The sequence below is a fragment of the Pomacea canaliculata genome, linkage group LG3 (assembly GCF_003073045.1).
Source record: "Pomacea canaliculata isolate SZHN2017 linkage group LG3, ASM307304v1, whole genome shotgun sequence".
Lineage (NCBI taxonomy): Eukaryota > Metazoa > Mollusca > Gastropoda > Architaenioglossa > Ampullariidae > Pomacea > Pomacea canaliculata.
The window spans coordinates 2,020,829-2,047,355 of record NC_037592.1 but is presented as its reverse complement, the minus strand read 5'-3'; the positions used below and the strand labels follow the sequence as shown (position 1 = coordinate 2,047,355).

Below are 26,527 nucleotides of genomic sequence, written 5' to 3'. Positions count from 1 at the left end.
TAAACGTCACGTCACGGAGAGAGAGAAAGGTGAAGACAGTAATTAATACTGTCACGTGCTCAGTAGTCTCAGGTAGTGTGTGTGCATGGTATTGTGAGGCACTCTGTAGCACTGTAACAAACACTACTCGGTGCCTTGTCGCCAGGAATCTGGACTTGGAAGCATCTAGAAACTGTGGAAATGATTATCGTCGCTGTCATCGGGCGTGTCTGAAGTCAGGGAAGCGGAACTTGTTGACTGCTGCGCAGCTTGTCTCTGCACCCAACCCGACTATTAGCTGCTGGCGCTGCACCCTCGTGCACCTACCCTGATGATCAGGTGTTAACTCACTTCACCCAACACAGGAATTCCTTCTCGACACCAAGTACAGAGGGCGGGCCAGTCACGCGCCGTCATGTCGAGCTCGTGCGCCCACGGAAATCTGGGTGAAAAGATCTTTCTGTAGTCTGAGAAACCTCTCAGCGAGTCAGATGAACTCGATTCTGTACAACAAAAGCCCTCAGGTACCAACCCTAGTGTGCTTTGCTATCCACGTATGGCGACACACCCATAGCCAGGTGCACATCCTTGTTAACAGTGGGGTAGGAAGATGCTTGGGGGGTGAAGTGGGTCAACTTCATGTTGTTAGTGAACAGGGTTGACATTCTTGCCTCCACTGTATCTTTTTTGAGGGGGCGGCTGTCCCCCTGGTCCCCTCTGGTTCCTATGCCCCTCAGTGAGCACAGAGTCGGTCACTCGAGTTATTTCTTGACCCCAGTGACAATGTCAGGTCCACAGCCCTGTATCATGTGTGTCAGGACACAAGTCCCATCAGCAGCCCTGTCTCACCAAGGAGGAGAGATAAATCTGCTTTATCTTCCCTGGTTTCACTCATCAGTCACTTTATCTCGTGTAATCTCACTCTTTCTGATGTACTCCGATATCTTGCCATCATCCTAAGGCTGTACCTCAGGCACTGTAATCTCATTCTGAGATTACCCTGTATATTACACATATTTTAATTAATGATTTGATGTGGATCGCATGTTATCACTGTAGTCAGCAGGACTGTCATCTCTGTCATTACTCACTCTAGTCAGCGTGTCAGACATTTTCATGCACTTTCACGAGGTACACTTTTGCCAAAGTTCTCTTCAAGGAAAAAAACTAACAACTGTAACATTTTTTGTCACATTTATTTGTCTGACTGCCCAATTAAGTACAATCTAGCTCCTCTCTCTCTCTCTCTGGAATTGAAAACTTGTTTGTTGCAATGATACTGAAAGCTGTCTTTCATTACATTTCAGACAGGCATGCACAGACGTGGCAACACAATTGAAAAGTGAAACATACATTTTTTGCTTTTTCACAACCATAGACATTTGAGCTGGGCTGCTTGGACATGTGCACAATCTCCCTTCCATGTACAAGTAAATGAAGCATACAAGCAGACGTATGAGAGATATGCACACACAGTCCAACTCTTGTTAGGAAGCCCAAGTAGAAAAAGAAACTAAACACAAGACAGGAATGAACTGTCCCATCAGGGTGCATTCATGTTGAAAATATTGAAGCAGTTGTGAAAAGTACAAAACAACATATTGTATATTTTACAAAATATCATATACCATAAGCAGCCGTAGCAAGGAAGGCACCAGTCAGAGAACAGGTCCTGAATGCACAGGTTGAGATGATGAACACAACACCTTCCCCACCTTGCTACCAAAGTGGACAACTCATGTAAGGTTAGCCATTCTCTATCCCCCATGTCACCCAATACGGTTTCAGGTAAATCTAGCATAAGAAATATAGTGCATGTAGTGATAAACTTCATCAACATGAATGATGGTGCATGAAAACTAAATGAAAGTGACCTATGCACTCTAACCTCTGTTTGCCCAAAAGGACAGAGTTTGTAAAAGTCACGGCTGCCACAATAGGTTAATCAAGCTGCTACGACAGGAAGTTCAAGACTGTGCTCATCACATTCACTATTTAGGTTTTGCAAAAAAAGAAGAAAGGTCCAGTTACAAATGAATGTCAACAATGCAATAAGATCTTTCCTCAGTATAGGCTAAAAATGTGCTTGCATAGTACAATATCAATAGCTTGTCAATATTTTAAGGTTTTTCATTTATTAATGAAAATAAAACTTGTGACTTATTAAAGTACAAAATCTCATAAGTGAACAGTCACCAAATCTCTCTCAATGCCATCAGCCTTCAACACAACCACAAAAACACTGTCTGCACACACATACTTTGCAACAAATATTCCTTTCCATCTCTCCCACTCCTCTAAAGTACACTCACAGACTTTACCTTCCTTGCCCCTGTTTTCCCATCTACGAACACATTTTTACAGCATTTCTCATCTGCTGCTTCCATTCACACCTGTTTTAACTTCTATTTAATGTTTGAAGCTCAGAACTACAAGCGCCACCTTACAGCAGGAACAAACAAACATTTTAACAAAGTGTTATTAATAACGTGGAAAGAAATGTATGCAACCCTGTCCTATGTACAATATTTACAGCAAAATGAACTTATCAACTTTGAAGGTACAAAATACAAATTAAAAAATTTATTTCAAATGTATGCAAGATTTTATCTTCAAACAGATGCACTGATGCATGCAGACTATTTTCAGCAAGCATGTATATGACAAGCATGGCACTTCATTGGTCTAATGTCTGTACAACTCTGCTGAAGCAAGTAAACTTTCTCTTCAGCGTCTCCTTTCTGTCACACTGAATGGAGTGAAAACTAGCAATATACATCAGTTCTATCTTCCCATTGCACAAGTCATCAAATCGCTTTGTGCAGACACAACACATTGCACTATTTTCTACCCAGCAGAGTATGAAGCACAAGCACATAAAGATGAGAAATAAGTGATAGCATGCACAGGACTGTCCCATGCTCCAGTGTCAGCAGGAAAGACACTAACTACAATATCAGCAGGAGAAATACACTCTCAACTTTTTAGTTTTTATTTTTGCCACCTGTTATCTCACCAACCTCACCTCTTGCCAGACTTTGTGGCAGAAAGAACTCCCACCAGAATTAGTCCGAGTTATGGATCATATGTCTTCTTTGTGCTGCCACCCCACCTCAGGCCTAACATTCGTGGTGGATGGATGGTGATGAGATAACAAGTAGAGACTGTATTTATTGCAACTATCACAGGTGTCCAAACAGTATCACCAATAGCAAAGATATAATGTCACCAAAACTAAAAAGAAGCATACATCACCAAGAAAGAAATCATACAAATTTCACAGCTTTGATTTCTCAGCAGACACAGCAAATTTTTTTTAGGGAGAGTGGGGGGTAATGTTCCCAGTTTATCGCTGTCAATTTTTGAAAAGAGGATGACAGAAGAATGGGTGGTTGTTTGATAGACTAAGCTTTTTCCAATTTCTTTGTTCTACTTTCAAGCACTTTTCGATGACAAACATGCATTCTAAGAGCTCATCTACACTTCACACTAATGTACCAGTACCAGGAGACAACAGTGTGATGATCCCATAAAGCAGTTTAAGGCACTGTTGAGGTGATTTGCTAAGCAAATGCTAAAGTCTTTTAAAGAGAGGAATTTTCAGCTGCTTCTTGAAATTATCAAAAGATGCAGCCAAGCACAGGAGCAAGAGGAGAATGTCGCAAGCACAAGGACCAGCGTAGGGGAAGGCACATTGGCTAGTGGAGCAAAGTTTGGTGTGTGGGATATGGAACCAACGGGTATCAGATGCTGAATGAAGTGTGCAGGATCAAGTCTGGCTGGTGAGGCAGGAGCACAGTGACAGAGATATTTGTAGTAGAGACAGGCTAGTTCATAAATACAGCCAGTGACTGACAGTCAATAAGCAAAGCAGAGGGACATGATCCAACATTTTTATGGATCCTTAGGTGGGCAGTGACATTCTGGACATGTTGAAGTTGTGGAGTGTAGCGACTGGAGGGCCAGCAAATAGGCAGTGGCAGTCATGGACCTACATTAATGAAGATCCATGGTTACAGTAGTCAGGTGGGACAGTAATAGTGAAATGACCAGCTTGATGGCTCCACTGGGTCAGGAATGTAGACGTGTTAGGATTGGGGAAAAAAACACATCTTAGCCAGAGGCAATGTCTGGCTGCACGGAGAGAGTGGAGTCCAGTGTGAAGCTGGATGTGAAGTGGACCACGACTCCAGACAGCTGAGACTGATGGGGGAGATGGCAGAAAACCGCTATTTAGTGTCATTGAGCAGGGTTTATGTCTTGTCAGGGTTTAACTTTACTTTGTTCTCTGTCATTCAGCTCTGGATGTTGGAATAGCATCTAGCAATGGAAGAAAGAATGCTGGCAATGCCTGTTGGCAGAGAGCTGCTGTATCATTGGGTCATCTGCTAAGGTGAGACGTGGAGATCATGGCACTTGATATTTAATGACAGGGCTGTGTGGAGAAGACAGAACCCTGAGAGACTCCACAGAGGACTGGGAAAAGGCTGAAAGGAATGAAAGCTGATGATGACAGTCTGAGACTGGTCACAAAGCTAGAACCAGGAAAGGGATGTGTCTTGGATGCTGAAAACATGGTGGAGGAGATCAATCACACACACACACACACAGAGCAAATAACAACACCTTTCTGTGGACTATGAGGCCTCCCTGTGTATATACTCTATCAATTCCAAGTAGGCCACTAGCAGCAAGATGGTTTAACACACTATACCCAAGATATTTATTGTGTAATACTGACCACTACTGCATCAACAAGCCATGAGCAAAGATTTCAGTTCAGCTTGGTGTCCTCTAGGGAGAAAACAACATGCACAAATACTACTTCACTTTATGGCAGACTAACATGCACGAAGTCAATAGCAGTCTGTTCTTTCCCATATAATTTCTCATCTTAACATCGACAACCCTGTTTAACTGCTGGACAGTGTAATCACTTACTATAGTCAAACTGCGTTTTAATCAAAGCAGGTTCTAACATTAATTTCTGATGGAGAAAAGTGAGGTGTGTGCACAACCTCTTCTCCAAAGAATTATGGAGCACACACATGCCACCTGATCTTCACTGTTAGCCATTGTAGGTGGAGAGTGGTGCAAACAGCTATCAGCAAGTGTACTTTCATGTTTCTCACCACTTCCACATGACCTTACCCTGATGTTGAACTTTCCCCTGGGGATCTTCATCATGCAGACAAAATAAAGAGTGCTGAGAAGAGAAAGATGTAATAATCCATACTCTGAAAAAGTAAACTCAATCTCCTATCAGAGTATTCAAGCCCACGATCTTAACTAAGAACTTTTCTCTGCCCTAATCACTGTACAATCTGTATCTTCTGAATTATCACAACACAAACACATGGGTGAATGAGATAACAACGTAGATAAAAATGTTCCTGTGTGGAATGTAGCAGCTAGAGAACAGGCAGCACATTCATGTTTCTGGCAGCTTCTGCTAACAGTTTTGCAATCTTGATTTCCTGTAGAAGCCAGTAAACTCTGCCAGAGCAACAACAACAAAAAATATGAAAAGGAAATGCTTTTTAATATGTGTATTTACCTTCCAAAATTGAATGAGTGATACTCAATTATTATCATGAAAAGCATGCTTTCTATGTTAAGAATATGCCTAATTGACCTGCTAAGCATTTAGAATAAATGAGGAGTTTTACAGTTTGGAGTCAAGGCCATTAACTTTGAACTTGGAAGATATAATTCCTTTACGTTCTGACTTGAGAAGAAATTAACCCTGAGTATTCCCTTCCATAATGCACAAAAGCATTCGACAATTTTTGGAGGACTTGCAATGTTTACCTGGAGAATCCAATGCTGATTGATGCTCCCATCTCAGATGTTGGAAATGGCCACATGTACAAAAATGTAGCTGTGTGAAATACGATGGCCATGAATGTTGTACAAAGGAAAATGTCTGTAACCTGCAGTCAGATCAACACGTGTACCTTAGAATTCATGGCATCAAAACATTTTGAGGGAGGACTGACTACTTAGTTATGTTCCTTTGTCTTCCCTGCAGACTTTTAAAAAAGAGCAGAGAATCAAAGAGGTTTTACAAACTCTTCCAATGGTTTAAACAATGATCGGCTATTCCACCATCCTTTATACTGTCCTTTCATTTCTCTCTGTTGCTGTGATCAGTCAGGTCTGGAGGGCTCAAGACATCCAGTTATCATTATCATACCAGGGAGTCCTTACAATTTGAGAATCCTCTAGTAGGTTTTTAAAGGTGCTGATACTAGGTGTGGTCGATATGTAGTCCAGAAGACAGTCTCAGATTTCTGTTCTAGCAACTCTTTAAATTAAACAGCCCTGCTTCTGCATAAACAGTTGCAATTATTCTTCGCAGGTGAGTGGCTCCATCTTGTACTAACATTGAGAGGGATTAAGGGGTGGGAAGGGGGAACCTTATTTACCAGCTTCATCTTAAATGTAAATCACGAGATACTCTGCAGATGAGCTCCTCACATCAACATGTATGGCAATGTATGACAGAATCGCTACTTGTCTGCTTACCCTCCCTCATGCTGCTGAATGGCAGGCAGTAGTAAGCAACAAAGTCATCCAGTCCAGGGTCTTCATCTTTCACCACAAATCTCACCAGCGCAAGCTCGGGTACCCTGATGGTAAATGTGCAGGTTTCATACCACCGAGGGTTGAAGCCTGGAAAACAGAATGGCATTTAAAACTGAATAAAACGGGTGAGCATTTGAAAAAAAAAACTCTTCAATGTTGTTCCAAAAAACATTGGCATGGTAACCTTTATTTCAAGTGAGTTAAAGGTAGAAAGCTAAAAGCCTGAGCCTATAGTGGCATGAAAAATACTACTTACCATTATTCGTTACAACTTTGGAGCTGTATTCTGCATTGTCACTTGGTGCCCCGTGCACCTCAATCTTGATAAAAGGGTCAATTACCTCCCCTTTCTTGGAGTCATTTGGTTTAGGAATCTGTATGCCACTGATAATCTGTGAAAATAAAACACTCAGAAAATTATAATCTTTATTGTTTATTTTATTTTTTATTACAAAGTGAAACAAATGTGACCTTATAATAAGACTAGTTCTATATGTTAGAACCTGAAATATTTTTACTTTAATCCAACTGCTGCATGTCATGTGAAACTCACCGTCAGTGCAAGCACCTTGCACAAGTTTCTGTCCATGTTGCCAGTGACAATACCAAACATTTCATCTGCCAACAGAAGATTAGGTTTCAAGACATAGCCAGCGCCTCCATTGTCTCGGAAACGGCCATGGTTCAACTGCATGGGTTCACCGCCTGTCTGGAAGTTCAGAGCGACTGAAACATAGAATGAGCATGTCATCAATTTCCTTATGGTAATCAAGTCTTTCAAAGCTTGAAGTACGCCCCATGCCTTTATTTGCTCTCCACTGGGACCAACATCAATACAGCTGGAACACATTTCTCTGTGTAATAGTCAACCAAAGACCTGAATGTAGCCAGCAAGTAAGTAAATAAAATTTTCTCTGGCCACCCGAGGAGCTCTATGATGATATATCTTCAGGTAAAAAGTTTATAATGAACCATTTGCAAAGAAGTTTCTTTAAGAATCTCTTGCTTCATGTTTAACTGTTAATTCAGAGGCCACATTTCTGGCTTTCATTCTAGTCCCCGTGCACAGCTGTCAAGACTTGTCAGAAAAGTGTCAAACAATACAGGTATGACCTCATCCACTGAAGTATATATATATACTTCACCTGCTTAAACAATAGAACAATTGGTAGTTTTAAAATATTGTCTAGTCAGCATTCATAGACTTAAAGAATTGTTCAATCAGTGGATGTAGGGATATGCAGAAGTAAAGTCCACATGCCTCAAAAAGCATGCCTTGAGTAAACATACTTGTCATTCAAATTAATCAATTTTCCATGTAGACATCCCAGCACATGAATTCTGTGAAAAATAAGTTTAATGATGCCTTGTGGGCCAATACACACCAATCTGACATCCATGGTTCCATGCAGGAACAGGGTTGTAGTTGGAGGAGTCGGTGCGTGAGCCTGCTGGGTACGTGCGAATTAGTTTTTTGTGTGTCACAACATTGAGGCCTAGCGCGCTGGTAGCGATTAGTTTTTCAACTTTACTCTCCCCCAGCGAGAACACCGCAAAGGCTCCAGCTAATGACATCAAGACAGAAGTATTCAAATAAATTAGATACAATCATTAACATCATATAAAGATTATATTCTCATTAAGTTTAGAAAACGGCAATGAAACAGACAAAAAATCGTGTTTTACTTATAACCACATGATACCGATACATGCAAAAATTTTACATAAAGATAACATTCTTTGGTGAAGGTGATTAAGCCCACATCATGAAGTCTCACTTATACTCTTAGGTATGCTCTAGAAATCACAAGTTCTATGAAATTACCGGTAAAACACTTTTAAAAATTTTCTTTAATCCTTGTCAACATTTGAAAAATAAGCTTTAACAAGATGAAAGTATGTAAAGTGATCAAAATTTTATGAGAAAGACTTAAGATACAGATTTATGTTTGAGTTAAATTAAATGCATGTTATTATTTTATAATTATGTGTGTGTAGTTCTGTAAAATTTCTTAAAACTAAAGAATGGTTTTCCATGTTAAAACATATTTGTTTCCAGCATCACTTCGCCATTCAAAACTGTATAGTATGAACAAATACACAGACACACATATACAAACAAGCACACACATGCACGTGCACACATACCTGAGGCAGCTGCTTGATCCACTGTCCGGAAGCCAACACTTTTCATTGATGTCAGCTGTGACAGGGCCGGGCTGAGTTTAATTTTCTTGTGTGCTTTGTCAGCTTTATTTGCTTCTTGTATTGCACTCCTTCTTTTGTTGTTGTTGTTATTGTTGTTGTTATTGTTGCTACCATCCATCTGATTCTTTGATTCAGCAGCTTCATCTTCATCGCTGACCTCATCTTCATCAATGCCCTCTTTGACAGGAGGTAGTCTCTTCCCCTGTGAAAGAAGTCCCAGATGTTGGTAGAATGAATAAATGAATGTGTTGTGCATTGTGTTTTTGTGTTACATGGTCTTATTGTGTGGTGCTGCATTGTGAGGTGCTGTGTTGTAGTAAAGACTTTACACTGATCACTTGAAAACTAATTTATGTCCAATTTTTTATTACCTTTGGGTGACAAAAAAGTTTTTAAAAACAATCAAAAAGGTTATTTGCATGTGTGTTACAGTTGCATGGTGTTAGGGGGATATAAGAATCTTCACCTCAAACATATAAGGATCTTCACCTTAATGATAACTTTATATTTGAGAGATTCTGGGGTTGGAGTAGCTGTCAGCTCAGAGTCTGGGGCCCAGATCATGTCACCAAGTATCCTGTCCATGTGCTGAGCCATGACACTCTGCTGCTCCATGCTGCAGTGGTTCTCCAGTGACAAGATCACTGGGTACCTGTGCAGAATTATGTATCTTTTAAAGCATTTTTGGAACTGCAGTTGTTTCTGCAAGAGATTTTGGTGACAAAAGTTCCGTATACATTATATTTTGTGTAAAATTCTTGTTATTAGCAACTCTTCCATGTGCATACATGGACAGAACCAGATTAAGAAATGCTGTTTTTATGTTATTGCAAAGATAACAAAGACTGACATTAAGACACCAGAAAACTCACGGGCTTGCTTTGAAGCCATATTCTTTCACTGCCTTGATCACATCCTTGAAAAGGATTTTAGAGGTCAGTGTGTACCCATGGTAAATGATTGGTTCATTGTCTGGACCATCCCAGCAATCCACTGTAATCACACACACACACACAGCACACAGTTAAAATTATTGTTATATTTTAAAGGACCAAAAAAAAACAGAAAAACTTTGTTCTATTGATGCAACCCTGAATCTTTGTTCACCATTAAAATGCTTAAAATGTTTGCAAGACTTCAATGCATTTTAGAGCAAGACATAGCTTCTCTACCTTATGAACTTGTTTTGATTAAATGCTACTCATCCATTTTCTATTTTGTTAACCTAGTAATTGGATTTGAAGATATTGTCCCAATGTTTAAAAACAGGTTTTTTTTCATGAATGTTCAAAGAATTTTAATAAATTTGCAATGGTATAACCACTTAAACCAAATGAGTGAACTCTACTCACACTCAACACAGCGACATCCTTTAGAAAGAGCTGAGATGTACATCTCCACTCTACTAGGGCCTCGCAGCTGGTCCTCCGCCAAGTACCTGTGAATATAGATAGATAGGAATGGTGATATGATAGTGTGAATGGTGATGTGCCTGAGAAAGTAGAGAAGTTATCTGTGCACCACTTATTATCAGCTCACCATTAGTTATTGAGTATATGTGCATCATTGCAATTTTCAGGCTGCTGATGTCAACTTCACTTTTTGTTCATTTATGGCAAATGATCTCAAAGCCCTGTACTATATTCCAGTTTCTACTTCCCCTTAGTTTCTGATTATTCAACTTCAGTAAATGTCTATATACTAAAAGTTTCATGACGTTTTGCTGTTCCTGGAAAATTTCTAACCATTTATAGCCATTTAATAAAGATTGTCATAAAAAAGTAATAATCATGTCTTGTCATTCATAAAAAAACTGTACTAAAACGGCAGTCATCAATTTTAAAAAGCAAATAATTAAGAGAGCACTGTTTAGACTGCCTGTCCCCTTTCCTCATCACTGCCCCTTTGTTCTCTCTGGACCAAAACAGACCAGATAGTGTTGCTGAGGATTTGGACTCTCCATTGGTGCCCAAACCAGCCTTGTACTGCATGTATCTATTAGCAGCTCTGAGCATAAGCTCACAGAACACCTTATCTGTCTAGGAGTATGAGTATTTATAATTACCATTATTTTCTGTCACTTTTTAAGTGAAGCTAATAAATCATGAAAAAAGAAAGCAAAGATATAAGAAGAGAAAAATGAACAAATCTTTATTTACGAGGGTAACAGAATAAGCAAAGGTTATATTATTTAACATCTAGAAATACTAACGTGTTGTGCGACGAATTAATGAAGTAGTGGGTCATGGGTCGAGTCATATCCTGGTAAACTGTGGAATGTTCTGAGTTGAACAGAAACTGTTGTTCCGACATGAGGAAGTTTTTGAAGCCTGCAATGCGAGTTAGATAATGTGCCATCAAATGTGCAATCCATGTAAGAGCAGAGATTAGCTGACAACACTGTCTTGTGTGCTTCAGATACAACTCAGTGAGTCAGACAGAAAAATACAAAACATACAACTTAACAGTGCCTGATCTTTACCAAGCAGTGGAATTCTTGCAGCACATTTCAATAACTGCTTTTAGAAGTACATAGTCATAGTACACGTATCTTTTCACTTAGGTGTAGTTCATCTGTTTTTATCATGAGTGTAAAGAAGTTATGCAAAAGAAACATTTTTTTTTTCCTTTGTGACACTGGAAGCCAAGTAATGTAAAAATCTATATGCAAAATGTTCTCGTCAATAAAATATTTGCATTCACACAAAAGAAAAAAAGAAATAAACAGAAGAATCCTGAAAGAGAAAAGAAAAAGCACATTGCCATAGGTCTAATATTTATAATGGAGCCTGCCTCTGATCGTTATTTCACCAGAAATATGCAGTATAAAGTAAACTTTTGCTGCAAAGCTGATTAAATAAAACAAATGAACATAACATTAATAAGATTCTTTCTAAAATATTATTCACTTAATGAAGTAATTTCATGTGTCATGGATATAGTTACATTCAACAAATTACTTGATGAATTAACTTTCTTCACATTGCATTAAAATATATCAAGGCTTTTAAATCAATTGTCTGTACTATTGCAGTGCATAAAAATTATCTAAAATGTAACAATAAAGAAAAAAATAGTAAATCCTGATATTTATTACTGTAAAAAAAAAGATTCTCTTATGCTTAACATCAAGTTAGCAACAGTACAATGAACATACAAAAAAAAACTCCATAAAATACATACAAACGAATTTCTAGATTCGAACAATATAGCTTTTCATTTGTTACCTTATTTCTATCATTATACATGCATGTCATGTACGTAACTGAATGAAAAAATTTCTGGTGGTCACAAAGTGTGGCAACTAAATATTTAAAATCACAAGGCAGCCCAGACATCAAAGTGACAAGCGTACAAGCCAGAAAACATGCACATACCAAGCATGGTGAGCTTTCCCTGCCTTTTACATGCGCTGTCGGGTTCACAGTGATGCACAAGTCCAGAACAGAATTCTTCATCAACATCTAACATCTGCCACAGTTACACCACAGTGTCACTAAGCAAATCACAAGATCACAGTGCATAGCAGTCTCCCAAGTAGCCACACAGTCACAATGCAAACAAAGTCACGAAGTCTACATGGTCACAATGCATACAAGATCACCCAGGGCCAAGCAGTTGGTGAGCAGGATAGGCCATGTACAGTCCCAACATAAAGTGATGTTTGCTAGATACAATTAGCAGTTTTGCTCGATGACATGTGCATTTCTTTTTAAAAGAAAAACAGACTTAAATATGCAAACTCCTCACCCTCTGTCCCTCTTTCAAGAAAGCCAGAATGTCTCGCACCACCATGTAGCCTTTACCTCGTGAATATCTGTCAAAAGATAGTTCCATTAAAAATATCTCTCAAATTCACATCATATAAAAAAACAAATCAGAACCACTGTTTACAAACTACATCAAGCTCACTGCATAAAGCAGCAAGAAAATATCTGCATCACCTGTGACAATATCTTGGGATTACCCATCATAGAACACAGCCTTTATTAGCTTTGCGCCAAGTGCAGGAGATAGACTCACAGAACGGATAATGAATCAGAATGATTGCATGGTTTGTTTCATTTTATTGCAAGTCATTCATAGAACAAATTAACTCACTTGAGAAATACTTCCTCTAACTCTGGCCTTCGGGTCAGCATATTGTAGAATCGAACAAACTCCTCGCGGTCCAACGTAGGCTTTCCCCTTCCTACTGTTTTGTTTGTGTCAGCTCTCTGTGAAAAATAAATATGAGTTAATGAAATGAATGCTACAAAGGAAAATAAAAAAGATAATAATGATGAAAAAGATGATGACATGTCAAAAACCACAACATAATAATAATTTTAATGATGACATACACCTTAAATGTCTGTATTTAATATCTTAGAAAATTCCATTATAAGGATGAAAAGTAGTGAGGAGCTAACCTCAAACATTTCTTGGACATATTTGCGTTTAATATCTGCATTTAATGTCTTCAGCAGCTTCATTATCTCATCCATGTCCAGTGCATTATCCCCATTTTTGTCTGCAAGGTTAAAGACATCTCGAACTTGTCTGGTCTGAGTTAAGGAATGTTGTACAGAAACAAAAACTTCACCGTTAGACAACAAAATATTTTTCACCTTAAAGCCATTGCCAACTTTAACAGGAATCAATACTTCAATAAAGTATTCAACTTTGTTTTGATGAGGGGTGGAGGAATGAGGTGGCAGGGGGAGGGGAGATCAGCTTATACATCTATACAGATGTTTATACAATCATACAGATGTTTATACACAACTAGCTTGTGGATGTGCCAGAACTTTAAAAAGATTCAATCAGTCTCTACAAATACCAAGATCTGGGATGAATCTTGGGTGTGTGGGTTGAGGGCAAGCAGATTCAGTTTCAGAATGTCTAAGAATGTGGAAAGTGGCCTTTAGGAGAAGTCTAGAGTTAAGCATTGCTTAATTCTGTCCACTGCTGATACTTGCTGGGTAGGCTCATGACCACTCTAAAGGATATTTGTCAAATTCATTGCGTTGCTCAGCCAGCTGTTCCATCTGCACAGCATACCGCAGGGCCCGCACCCATCTGTCTCGTAACTCCTTGTGTGATGCCATCAAGTACACCACTTTGTGGGAGCCACCCAGCAGCAGGCCAAAACACATCTCTTTCTGAAGATATCCACATCAAGCACTTCACAATACATTCTTTAATCATCATCAGATAGCCGTCAGAAATACAAACAATTATTTAAAACTAATACAGCATTGAAAGCTGAACACAAAAGTTCATTCTTTTGTATGGACCTTTTATAAAAAAAAATAGAAGACATATAATTCAGCCAACTTTTGTAAACTTACATCAACTCCATTAAGCTTCTTAGAAAAGTCTTTTTCTCCCTCACGCACTTCCTGGATCTTGGCTATTGGGACTGGCAATAAAATAAGTTTGAGTTCATCTGTATGTATGTAAAACTTTTCTTAACACACTAATATCTAAGAGCACACACAAACAGAAACACACACACACCAGAACAGATAGCAGAAAATTACTCAATGTTTCCTGAAACCTTAAAACTGCAATAAGTTTGATTGAGGAAATCTAGAGATGGACTAATGATTCACACTCTTAAGATTGCGGAAATACATTTAACATAAAAAATAATGCTAGGAGGAAACATTAGGAAAGCATTTTTAAATGTTTCAGTTCATTCACTGAGGCACAAATTACGATTAGCTCATAAATTAAAAGAACAGCAAGCAGTGTCAGCCTCATAAAGATCAAAGTAACAACCCTAACATCAACATGTGACTACTGACTGTCTGTTTTCCTGCCCTTGCGGCGGGAGCCGGTGTAGTACAGGACCATGTTAGAGCTGTCCAGAAAAAACTGTCTCTGCAGCAGTTTGCTTGGCGACTTGACTTTGTACAGATGGCTGCCCTGTGTTCGGAAGTCTGCCAACAGTTGTTCCACTGCAGCAGACAAACGTATCCATCAACCACAGGTAATTACAGGTAAATCTGTTCATATGCAATATGAGTATAGTTATGCATCGCCAACATGCATAATTACTCATGTGACATCAGTATAGGGTATAGTGATGGAGGTGCCTTACTTGGATGGTTAGAGGACTTCAGTTAAGAGCAGAAGGCTGCCAGTTCAAGGCTTACCTGGAATTGAGACCAGAAGCTTCCTCTGCTCAGTTAAGTAACAGGTACCTGATTGAGTAGGGACAGAGGTGGGAGAGGCTTGGGCACCACCTTCCCATGTCACACTTCACTGCACCTTTCCCCAACCCCAAGAGCCACAGACTATATGGCTGTTTACTTTTCCTTTTATGTTTGTATCATGGCTGCAGTCTACAAATAAATCCTAAAGAATGAGTCAGATAACTCCTCTTGAGCTGCGTACCTTCAGTTTATAGAGTTTACATGTACCCCATAAGACCTGAAGCTCTCCTTATGCGTATATACTTCACGCAGAACTAATAATCCAGTCTTTGTGGGATTGGAGGAGTTCACACAATGCTCAACAGTTATCGCAGACCAAGATCTGGCATAGGTGTAACTTTCCCACACTTGCACAACTAAAGTAGCGAAAACTGTGAGCGAGGACTGCTAGCACATTCTGTGTCACTGGTTCAATCGTAAAAAGAAAGCAAAGTGCATTTGAGGACCAAACTGACTCAGGCAAAGTGGAGAGGGAGGTGGAACATAAAACTACAGCCCAGACTCCATGAAGGCAGTTGCAGACAAGCTTGCATATCAACAGGGAGACCTTGTTTAACCCACAGCTATTCATACATAATATCCATGCACACATGTGCTCATACAACAGACACACCCACAGAGTAAATACAGTCACACATGATGCCCGGGTGAGGTCTGGACATGACAGGTTAAGACATTGATTTTTGGACCTAAAGGTGAACAAAGAATCAGTGTGATGAAGGTTGAAGGGTAATTTGTCTTAAGCTGATGGAGCTTGATAGGAAAAGAAATTCTGTCCATGGGTCTCACGTCTCAGTGGTCAGTGTGACTAGAAGAAGCCTGATGTCTGTAAATGAACAGAAGAGTCGTGAGTTCGAAGAGTTAATTATGACCGGTACCAGAAACAGATGAATAAGAATGGAAAATGTATAAGTGGACGATCAGACATTGCCAGCCAGTGAAGATACTGAATGAGGGTGTTACACATTCAGATGTAGATGATCTGAAAGGTAAGAGGGAGTTCTTTGAAGTCTCTCAAGAATCGGGGATGCCAACCTAAAGATAATTACAATAGTCAATCATCGCGAGCACAAGTATGCAGAGTTTTGGTTGCCTTAGTTGTGAGATGATGATGATGAACGGAATTACGAAGTTGAAGGCAATTCTGACAGGCAATATGTTGCTGAAAAGTCAAACTCTGATCAAGTGACACCCAAACTGGTGATAGAAGCAGATACAGAAACGGATTTACATCCTGCGTGCTAATGTCCATCTGTTATATCTTTTATCTCCTTGTACATGTGTTAATTTATAATGATGTTGTAAAACAGTGATTTGTAAGTCTGTCTGCCTCCCTGTGTGTGTTTTCCACATTTGAATCAGAAAACCCATCGGCATGGCACTCGCTCCTACAGGACCACGAAGCTCCACGTGACCTCGACAGCACCCTCCCTCTCTCGACAGCACCCTCCCTCTCTCGATAGAACAAATTCAAATTATGCAGCAGTTGTGACAATGGCGCCCCGATGACAACCATCAAGTGTGATCTCGCCTCACTCTCACTTATTTGTGAGTACTGGCAATCAATAGGGTGGGTACCCTCAAGTACCAATGTTTGCCACAGACGCCAGTACCCATATTCATGGGCAGGCCATACCCGGTGTATGTCAGTGAGGTCAGCATGTCTGGCTCCAGCAGCCTCCAGCAATAAATCTGCTGGTGAATAATTGAGACCAACCTGGCATCCAGAAAGTCCATTAACTGCGGTCCTCCTGATAACAGTTCATTTATTCTCATTAACAGAGATATTTAGCATGACATATATTCTAAGGTTGTGGAGAGAAGGGAACAGTCGTCCTGTCTCGTGTGAACAACATCTGAACGTGGCCCCTGGATGAGAGTGAAGCTGGGACCTCGGGAGACAGAATTCTCAGAGTGAACTTTCAACTATCCATGTACTTTTAAAAATCACTTCGGTACGGAAGGACTGCAATCAATGTACTGATAACTGATGTATGAATAGTTGAAGGGTTAGTCAGGGCGAGACATTTTGATAAAAATCTCACTGTAGTCAAACGAGAGAAAGATGGATGAGGTGATAGATGGACTGACTGACTGACGAAGTGAATGGACAAACACACAGACGAGTGGATGGCTGCATGGCCGGACTTACTCTGTCGGGCCTGGAGGGAGTTGGGCGCGTGGGGCAGGCGCCGTGAACGCTCCCACTGCGCCCAGTAGCTCCTCCCGGCCCTCCCTCTACGCTCCGCCTCCGTCATCTCCACGCGCTGGTCACGTCACTCAAGACGTCACGGATCAGGTACGCCACGCTCATCCACTCGTAACGGCTACCAGCGGGGTGGCCATGTCTAGACACTTGGAACGGACATCGAGGTTGGTACTGTCAGGAATATTTTGTATCGAGCGTTGGGTAACCACGTGGTGACGTGACTCGTGACAACTTTACCTGTCTGACGACCACCACTTATCAGTCATCGACACGAGTAGATAACGTGCTCCAGTAAAATAATAACAAGCCATTCAAGACACAGGCTGGTGACACAGAGATGTCCTGCACGTGTTACAGTAGCACACACGTAACTGTCACGTAACTAACGGCTGTCAGCAACGCCGTGGACGTCGTCTGGACTTGCGCAATATCACACTGCCACCCGCTCACCCTCAAACAACTTCCCTCAAACACACGGGTACGGGTGGTGATCTGTGCAGCGAGGCTCATGGAAGGACCCCTGGTGGCCTGGAAGCAAAGTGGAGGTAACACAGATCCGTTAGTGAAGCGACGTCAGCTCTCAGAGATGTACCTCAGGTGTGGTGCGCGAACATTAGTCCGATCGTCAGTCTGTACCCTCGTGGTCCGATGACCGACAGCTGACCGCACGTTGGGTCCGAACTTCACGGTCTCCACAACAGTCACTTGTTGACACCAGCCCCAGTGTACAAGCACCTGACGCCGGCACAAGGCGACAACACCACAACTACCACAACTACCACACCTTCACACTGTCGCCGGCCCCCGGAGTTCAGCTCTTGTGTGTCAACACCCGGGTTATCTAGTAGCTTCACTCGTGGGACTGTAATCTTATCCAGGGTGTCAAGAGCTTTTCAACAATACTCCGCCATGCGGTCTACAGGAGAAGCTGCCTTGTCCTCCTGACAACATCTGACAAAGTAAACATGCGATGTTGTGCTGGAGCGGGGAAAGGGTTAACAGAGGATACTGGGATATGAAGTGGAAATGTGGAATACCTAGAGACCGGTGTATGTATATACAGTATACATAAACATTAACTGCTATCCTCGCTGTGGCTACCAACTCCATTTTCAATATCTTTGGTAGCTTCTGGTGCTCACGACTGAAACTTTGGCCTCGTCTCTGAAGACCTGTCCATCCTCTTTCTGGGTGAACTGTTCTTCAAGGTACATGAGGGGTTACCAGATGCACTTCTTTTCTGGTGTACCATGTGTTGGGGGTCAGAGGTGATCAAACTCTTCATGGTGTTTGTTCAGGGTACAAAACAAATCAAGTCTCTACAAAGACTCAAAACAGCGCTAACTGAACTTATGAACGGGTGTCACTACCCTCCACTCACTCAGGACAAATGCCCATTCTTTTTACAATAAATCAAATATTTGCTGTGTCGGTCATTGTGCATGAGCTTTCAGGACCAAGAAGTTTGGACAACATGAAACACATCTTCAGCAATATTCAGCTTCCATGTTCAAACAATATTCACCTTAGACATCCAGTGGATGAACCGAGCGAAAAATCCTAAACATTCAGGGGTTAAACTCAAATAATGTAAATAGATACTAATAATAAAACGAATTTCGACCCTTGCAATGGTGAGTTAAAATTAGAAACAGTCTAAAATTAGTAACTTCTTTAATTTCAACCTAACAATGTCTACATTCCAGTAACAGTAACATGTGTAGACGAGCAACGTGTGATACCCTGTCGCTCCCTGGATTTACGACCACTACATTTTGTGAGTTTGGGTCCCTGGCTTGAGGTTCCTTCCAGTCAATAATTGTTGTTAATATGCACAGCAAGAGGTCAGGGCTGGCCCTCAGCGTCCCCTGCATTCTAGAAAGCGATTCTACTAAAAGTAGGGCACAGTAACTAGGGCACGGACTCAAATTTCCAGTTCAAAAATCGTGAGGCGTCCATGAAATGCACCTGCTCGCTGGAGTGGATCTCCACGTGGTGTTTACACAAGCCGACCGAAGCCCTCGGAGTGACGTCATGCAGGTACGCGAGACTCACCGAAGGTGATAGCTGACAAAAGCAAGAGGCGCAACACAGGACCAAGTAACATTCTAAGATGTCATTCGTGTAAAAAAAAAAATTGTCGGAATCAGAGCATGGCGAATAAGTCGACTTGCTTTTCCTTCCAAGACACGCAGTCACGTGACATCTCGCTTCAGCAGCACTTACTTCACAATGGACTGACAGTTCCAATGCCAATGGCATGGAGACCAGACTGACTACAGCTGAGTCATAGTCACTGTCAATGGCAAAGATCTACATGAAGGATAGGAGGATGGAAAGAGCAAAACGATGATGCAGGCATCAACTGCTCTGTGTGTGACCGTGTAAGCTTGAAAACCTACTCACAGAGAACCCGAGAATGAGGACCTGAGGCAACAAAGTACCCGTATTTACAGCCAGGCAAGACAGGGGACCAGAAAATGCCAGTCAGCTCCCATCCGACTCGCCCTCGCATCTCTCTGCTCCTTCATCACCTGTCGAAATTTCCCGTGAATCGTGTTTCAAAGACCTGCATCAAAGTGTGACATAAGGCAGAGAACTCGTGCCGGAAGTGTTGTTGTCCTGTCTCCAGCATGAGACAACAGCCAACATGGCGTCCTGTTAATCTTGTCTGAGGCTTGAGAACTATGACATGACCTCGACACCGACTCCCTGCAACTCAGAAACTGTGACAAAGGCGGGACTCTGCTCTAAGGTCAGGGTTTGTTTGTTTGTGTTGTTTTTTAGGGAGGAGGGACTACCAGGCTGCCAAGAGCGTTTCCATGACATTAGGTAACTGCCATGAATTAATGTCACCAAACATTCTAAACCGTAACTGCCAGTGTCATGGGACCAGCACACACACACACACAGACAAACACACAAACACACAGGCGACTGCACACGGGAAAGTAAAAGCAAATGGGGATTGTAACTTCAAACTTATGGTGAACTTTATGAGCAGCGATGACCTCGATGGTGACCCTATATTGAGTTCTGACAAACCATCAATCCTCACAAGTCACGATTATTGTGGGAGGCGGCTCACGGCTCCTACCTGGCCACTGGATAATGTGCGGGGAGGGGGAGGCCAGGGGAGGAGGGTACGTAGGGCTGCTTGAATTCTTTCCCACTATTCAGGAATGTGAACTGAAAGCTTCGCTGCTGTTAAAGTTGTGATATCACCTGCACCTCCCTGCACCCGGCCAGCATTGAGAGAGAGAGAGAGCAGTGGCACTGCTGTACAAATATCTTCCTCTATACACAACTCAGCAAAAATGTTTGCCAACACCTTGCAAGACTGGTTTAGTACATACCTCGGACTTTACTGGCGAAACAGGAGATCATTGCACTGTGATGTGATTGTGATGTGATTGCGATATATACATAAAGGAAACACATCAGAAATAATACTTTTATTACAATCAAATTATCAATCAAAATTTTCCCTGTAGTTGTTTTTCTTGTGTGCATATTGCTTCTACTCCATTTGCAAAGTTTTGCAGAAAAGTATTCGTCGTCAGTCGTCTGCTGATCTTGTCATTCATTCCAGATTAACTGACCTTTGAACTTAGCCTTCAGTTCATTATTCCCTTAGCACTGTTGAGTTCGCAAGATACGAGATACTTTATTCTTTCAAAAATCGACCATTCGCATAATAGAATGTTAAAGCAATATAACACCAAATATATACACACATACCAATACCACCCCCCTAGATAGATGTAATGGCTGCTCAAAATAGGAACTGGTCAGTGCATTGCTTTACATCAGATGGTCAGTACAGTCATCAGCGGAACACACACAATTATGGACTTACAAATGAGCATGCTATATTTTGTCAAGCAGTTGTTTGGCCCGAGTGTGGGCCACTTCCGCAGCCTGCCTGCCACTAACTGGCCTCTGGGTCAACGCAGTTCAAAAGGTCAATGACGAGGCAGCGACTTCTATGATCTGTGGGGACACGTGTCTGCCCCCTCATGTACTCTTATGTATCCTGTCTGTCCTGTAACGGATGCTCATTGCTCTTCTTTTAACTTTTTTTTTTTACTATGACTCACTTCATATAAATTTATATTGCTACGGGAAAAAATTCCCGAGATTTATTGAATTTCGCGTCCCGCTGGCGGGCTGTTTGGCCGGCCCACCCCAACTCGAGGGCCTTTGAGAGCCCACGGGCCACCCTGCTGTACAGTTATGAAAAATATCGCTTCAGTCGTTCAAAAAATGTATACTGAAACATTTAGAGCATGATCATACTTCCTGTCTGATACAGTAGAAGGGGTTAACTTGTTTGCTGTGAACTTTCTGTGCCGGAGGTTAACTTGTTTGCTGTGGACTGTCCAGTGTCAAACGTGGTGAGAAGAAGCCACAGTATAAAGATGCTGGCAGAAAATTGACTATCGGGTGGTGACAAACACAAGCCGTCACACCAACCTCCCGTAACGGATTCGCTGGCTAGTCTGAAAGTATTCAGACATCTTGAATCAAGCAAACGCGACACTATGTAGCCAGCTCCCACAGCCCTCAAAAAAAAAAATAACAATCGGGCAAAGGTCACTCTTAGAAAAACAACCTTTAACGTCATTACCTGTGAGCAGTGTTGACCTGCTCGGGTCAACAAATATTTAACCGACCTTTGACTTCCATGGCAGTTGAAGTTCCTAGTTTAAAAAAAAAAAAAAACTAGTAAGATTTGTTGTAGCGGAAGGGTCTAGGTTCGAAACCCACTAGTCGCTTAAAAGATAATCTTTTTCCGCTCACCAGTAGGAACACCAAAAGCTACGAAGAATACACCTAACTCATGCCATGGTGAACCACTCACAGTTCACCACCCTTGCGGACCTTTAACTCCCCCCACACACACACACCACTTTAAGAAATAGGCATGCCTAATTACCACCTGGCTGTAGCCTTGACAACCTGATTGTACTCATGTTCCTTTGTGATCTTCGGGTTCCTAAACCCTTTTTTGTGCATTGGATTGTTTGAACGTAAGGTCGTGCTTGCAAAACAGATTCACCCAGATTTTGGAAAAAAACCGATTGAACCTTTATAAACACGTGCACAGAAAGAACAATGTGCGCGAGACGAGAGCTGAACCCAGGGCAGCCAACCCTCACGTCCTGAGGACAGACGCCAACTGTTGCACCACCGGGCCGCCCTCAACACCAAGCAGTCAGCTAGAACTCCAATAAAAATTATGCAGTCCTCCTAAAAATTCAGCTAGCGACAGTTTGTATCATACCCCGGGACCTCCATGGCACCCAGCTCCGACAGAGAGCAGTTGCAAAACTCACGCCATTGCTCAAACTTTTTTTTTTAAATTAATCTTTTACTCTACCCGATCCTCTCCCCCTTTTCCACCCACACGGTGGAGTCGTAAAAGTGTTCAGTCTCTCCACCTGTTTGACCAGCACCTGGGTGTGTGAGTGCACGAGTCCTTTCGCTGTATTTACCCGTGTCAGCGGTGGGTGGCGCAACGCCACAAAAATGTCTCAGTGGGTCACGTGACATGCGGTGACAAACGTCACATACCCAAGCAGACACTTCAAACCCACATACACGCACGCTCACGTCTCGCTTTCAATCACAGAGGAAGTGTGGGGTGGGGTGGGGTGGGGTGGGTGACATGGGGGAGTGATAATCGTGGGAAAGAACAAGTCGCTGTCAAAGAACCGTTACACGGCAACCAACGACTTGTGCTGTGACGACCACCCTGTCTCTCGTCTCAAGCATCTTACTTTGTTAGCGAATTAATTAATTGCTCCATCTCTTCGTCACACTTGCTGAAGTCGCCATTCGACCTTGTTTACCACCTAAACATTCGTGTAACCTGGGTCTGCATGGGCAAACATAGTTTCGCGGTTCATGGTCCAGTTAACACCGTGCGGAGGAAACTAAACACAGAGAGAGAGAGAACACTGGACGGTTAGTACTTGAAGTGGGGATAGAAACACTCAATGTCAAGGTGGACAGGTAGGCGTCAAGGCACTCAGATTATTTGGTGCACAGGTAGTCGATGCTAGATGCCCCACCCCTCATCTTTCTCTCTCTATATATATTTATATGAATATTTTTCTGTATATTAGGTCGTTAAAAAACTGTCAAAAAAGACTGAAGACCGGGTGCATTGTTCTGATTTGTCGGGTGGGGCTGGATGTGCAGTCACTAAGGCAAAATAGTCATAAATCTTTCGTTGTCTGTAATTTCCTTTACCTGCGGGGGTTAAGAGCGATTTAGGCATAAAAAAAGAAGAAAAAAAAGACAGTATGCCGGGGAAGCTGAAGTTCAACTGACAATTCTCTCACGGCCTTTCGCGAGAATAGGCTTAGTTCAGCCAGAATCATGACAATGATGGGGGAGGTACATTCAGAAAAACGACTCCCTTGCATTGCAATACGAAATGAAGGTAGTAGGGATGGGGTTGGGGGATGGTCCGGGGTTTCACGCCGAGCGAGCAACTAAGACTATATCACGGTAAAACAGCAACTAAGACTATATATATATATCAGGGCAAAACAGTCAGCAACTAAGACTAGATCATGGCAAAACAGTCAGCCCTGTAAACAGATGCCACTTGCAGAGAAAGAACAGCGTGCCCGAGGCGAGAGCTGAACTCAGGACAGTCAACCTTCGCTGTGTTGGTGACGGATGCTAACCGTTGTCACCGGACCGTCCAGGTAGCACGTGTACAGCTGCGGTTTGACAGCCAGACTGCATGCCAGTTCCTACTTATCCCCCAACATACATTCTCTTGATAATAATTGTTATTATGTAAAATTTATATGAGAACAACAATCACAATTTTTTTTTTTAATATCTGAGCCGATACCACAGGTTCAAAATAATGTAAATAAAATCTTCATGATAATAATGGCGCTCGGTGGTACCACAATGACAGGAGTGACAAAGGCGTCTGTCTTTTTTCTCTTCAATGTTTCCTGATTCTGCGGTCTGTTGACTACAACTATAGGCTGTTTAGGCCCACAAGCTGTAGACCGAGTTATTCGCGTGCTGTGCACCTGAGTTATTCACCTGTGGTGTCATTCAACCGTGCAAACGCTTTTGACTTGTTCATGTCGAGCTTACGGGGCAAGATGGCGCAGTGAAGGGTGGAGCCGTGGAGGTGGGAGAGGGAGGAGAACCACAAAGTGAGGTTTACAGGTTTCCTATCTATCCTCACACCTCGCCATAGCGTTGGCAACGGTCCGTGCAACACCTCACACACACACAAACACAAAACACATACACAAACATACACACACATTCATGCACGAGTGCGCGCGCACACGTAACCACAACCCCTTCCTCACAACCCTCGGGTGCATCGTCCGCTTGACACCGCTCTCACCTCGCGCATATTATCATTTCTCTCGACAACAGAAACTCCAGCACCTTTCTCACCCCGTCTCTCGGCATACATTGGTTCTTTTGTGTGTGTGTGCGCGCGCGCGCGGGTGTTTATTATGCAAGTCCCTCTAAAGACTCCAGAAAGTTCTCCTGTTCAGAAAACACTTTTCACAAAATGCAAATGTTTTCTTTGTGTCATTGGTGTCAAGGACGCAAGTGCCGCTCACACGTGTACATTTTATTTGACACGAGACTGAACTCATCACCGCTCTACACACACGTACACCTGTGTGCTGCTACCTGTCCGCTGTCACCGTCACAGTTGTCTGTGTGCACAGTCACATGGGACACATCGTCTTCTCATCGTCTGTGTGCATAGCGACATGATAAACACATTTCTACACTCTGAGCCTATAGCGACATGACAGACACATCCCTCAAGTCTTCTCTCTCTCTGCTCATAAAGACATGGTAGACACATCATCACACATCATCTGTGCGCCATGTCGATCCCGTTGCGTGCGTGCGTGTCTGCGTGCCGTGCATGCGTATGTCGGAGTGCACGTAGACATACGTGTCACTGAGAGTGAGTTCACCTCCCATCACCTTAGCAAAGTTTTCGGCGGCGTTGATCCACGCATCTGTCGGCTGAAGCTTACTTGTTTAAATATGTAATCGCATGTCTTCCCTGGTGTGGGGCGGATTTGTTCTTGAAGTTGGAGGCTGGGTCTCTGTCCCTTGTCTCTACTTTCACAAACTTTCACTTTCTCTCTCTCTCTGAGAACGTGTGCAACGTCCATCAATGCTGCTACTGCCAAAAACTTTTTTGCCTGTTTCTCGTTTTACAAGCACAAACCCCACACACCCCATCATCGTGTTCCCTGCACGTGCATCTCAGAAGAAATAAAATAAGCAAACGAGCACGCGTAGCAGGCGTTGACATCCCCGCCCCTCATTAAACGAATTCTAATCTCCAGACGATCAAGGGAAGAAAAAAAAACCCACACACTTACTCGTCAGCTGCTTGCCTTTTCTCTGCAGCGTCATGTCGCAGTTGCAGGTCGTGAGGTGGCTGTTGGCGGGATGAACTTTGTTTTGACTTCACGCCGTGTGACTGTCGCCTGGCTTCCCCCAGCCCTCGTGTTGTCTCCCTCGTTAATCCCCGTCTACCACGAACACACGACGTCGTCGTCGCCCTGTTGGTGTCTGACGGCGTTAAGCCCACTTCCTCCGTCTACATCTCGGGAGGAGCTTGAGTTGTCCCCCCACGCGCCTGGCGAGGGAGGGACGACACGGGGTAAAAATAGCCTGGTCATGTGACTGATGGAGACGCTATAGTGAGTCGTCTGCGCCTGTCACTCTTCTGCTCAAGCAAACACTCCCCACCCCCACCCTCGCCTCACATCGCCCACCATCCACCTTCACTACCTCCACCCTCGTCCTGCTCCCTGAAGCTCGTTACACATGGCGTCTGATGGCCATCGTTGTCGTGGTCTGCACACAATGAACACATCGGGGGATACTTAGCGAACCTTTGGGCAGAGACGTTTGTGGGAGATGGCGAGAATGAATCAGAAGAATCGCATCGCATCATCTTATTTTATTCACTCGATCCCTCGTCCCTCCCTCTCACACGCGCATCTCTCGTACACACGCGCACACCATGTGTGTTCATAGCATCAAGCATATTCTAGTGTAACATATGTGCCTGCTAACATGTATTCGGTTAGTTAACCTTCGACCGTCTGTCACCCCTTACTGTGCATCCTGTCATCTATATAATTTTTCCACACATTGGCATGCATGTATACACTCAGTGTATTGCTAAACACTTGTCGATTCATCCACAAAGCTCGGTATTCATTTCACGCACAAAAGCTCGGGTGTACACGTGAGGTGACTAGTGACTACGGTGTTAATTATGACCAACCTCACGGAAGTATACCGA

The 26,527-nt window shown here is 42.5% G+C and overlaps 1 protein-coding gene across 2 annotated transcripts; it reads right to left on the bottom strand.

Annotated features, from left to right (window-relative positions):
* Window positions 1–1,158: 1,158 nt before the first annotated feature.
* On the bottom strand, window positions 1,159–25,850 carry LOC112559861 (1-phosphatidylinositol 4,5-bisphosphate phosphodiesterase eta-2-like). Of its 2 annotated transcripts, none has more exons than XM_025231320.1 (19): window positions 25,593–25,850; window positions 14,568–14,720; window positions 14,109–14,179; window positions 13,768–13,919; window positions 13,188–13,317; window positions 12,877–12,992; window positions 12,526–12,592; window positions 12,153–12,246; window positions 10,988–11,105; window positions 10,128–10,213; window positions 9,648–9,768; window positions 9,265–9,427; window positions 8,716–8,977; window positions 7,953–8,132; window positions 7,121–7,293; window positions 6,824–6,959; window positions 6,508–6,654; window positions 5,791–5,912; window positions 1,159–5,475 (listed from the first exon to the last, which is right to left on the bottom strand). In XM_025231320.1, the coding sequence occupies exons 1-18, from the start codon at window positions 25,624–25,626 to the stop codon at window positions 5,824–5,826; spliced, it is 2,292 nt and encodes a 763-aa protein (XP_025087105.1). In that variant the 5' UTR covers window positions 25,627–25,850; the 3' UTR covers window positions 1,159–5,475; window positions 5,791–5,823. The 2 variants fall into 2 exon arrangements, with proteins under 2 accessions (XP_025087105.1, XP_025087104.1); XM_025231319.1 differs by lacking the exon at window positions 25,593–25,850 and adding an exon at window positions 17,131–18,006.
* Between the last annotated feature and the right edge of the window lie 677 nt (window positions 25,851–26,527).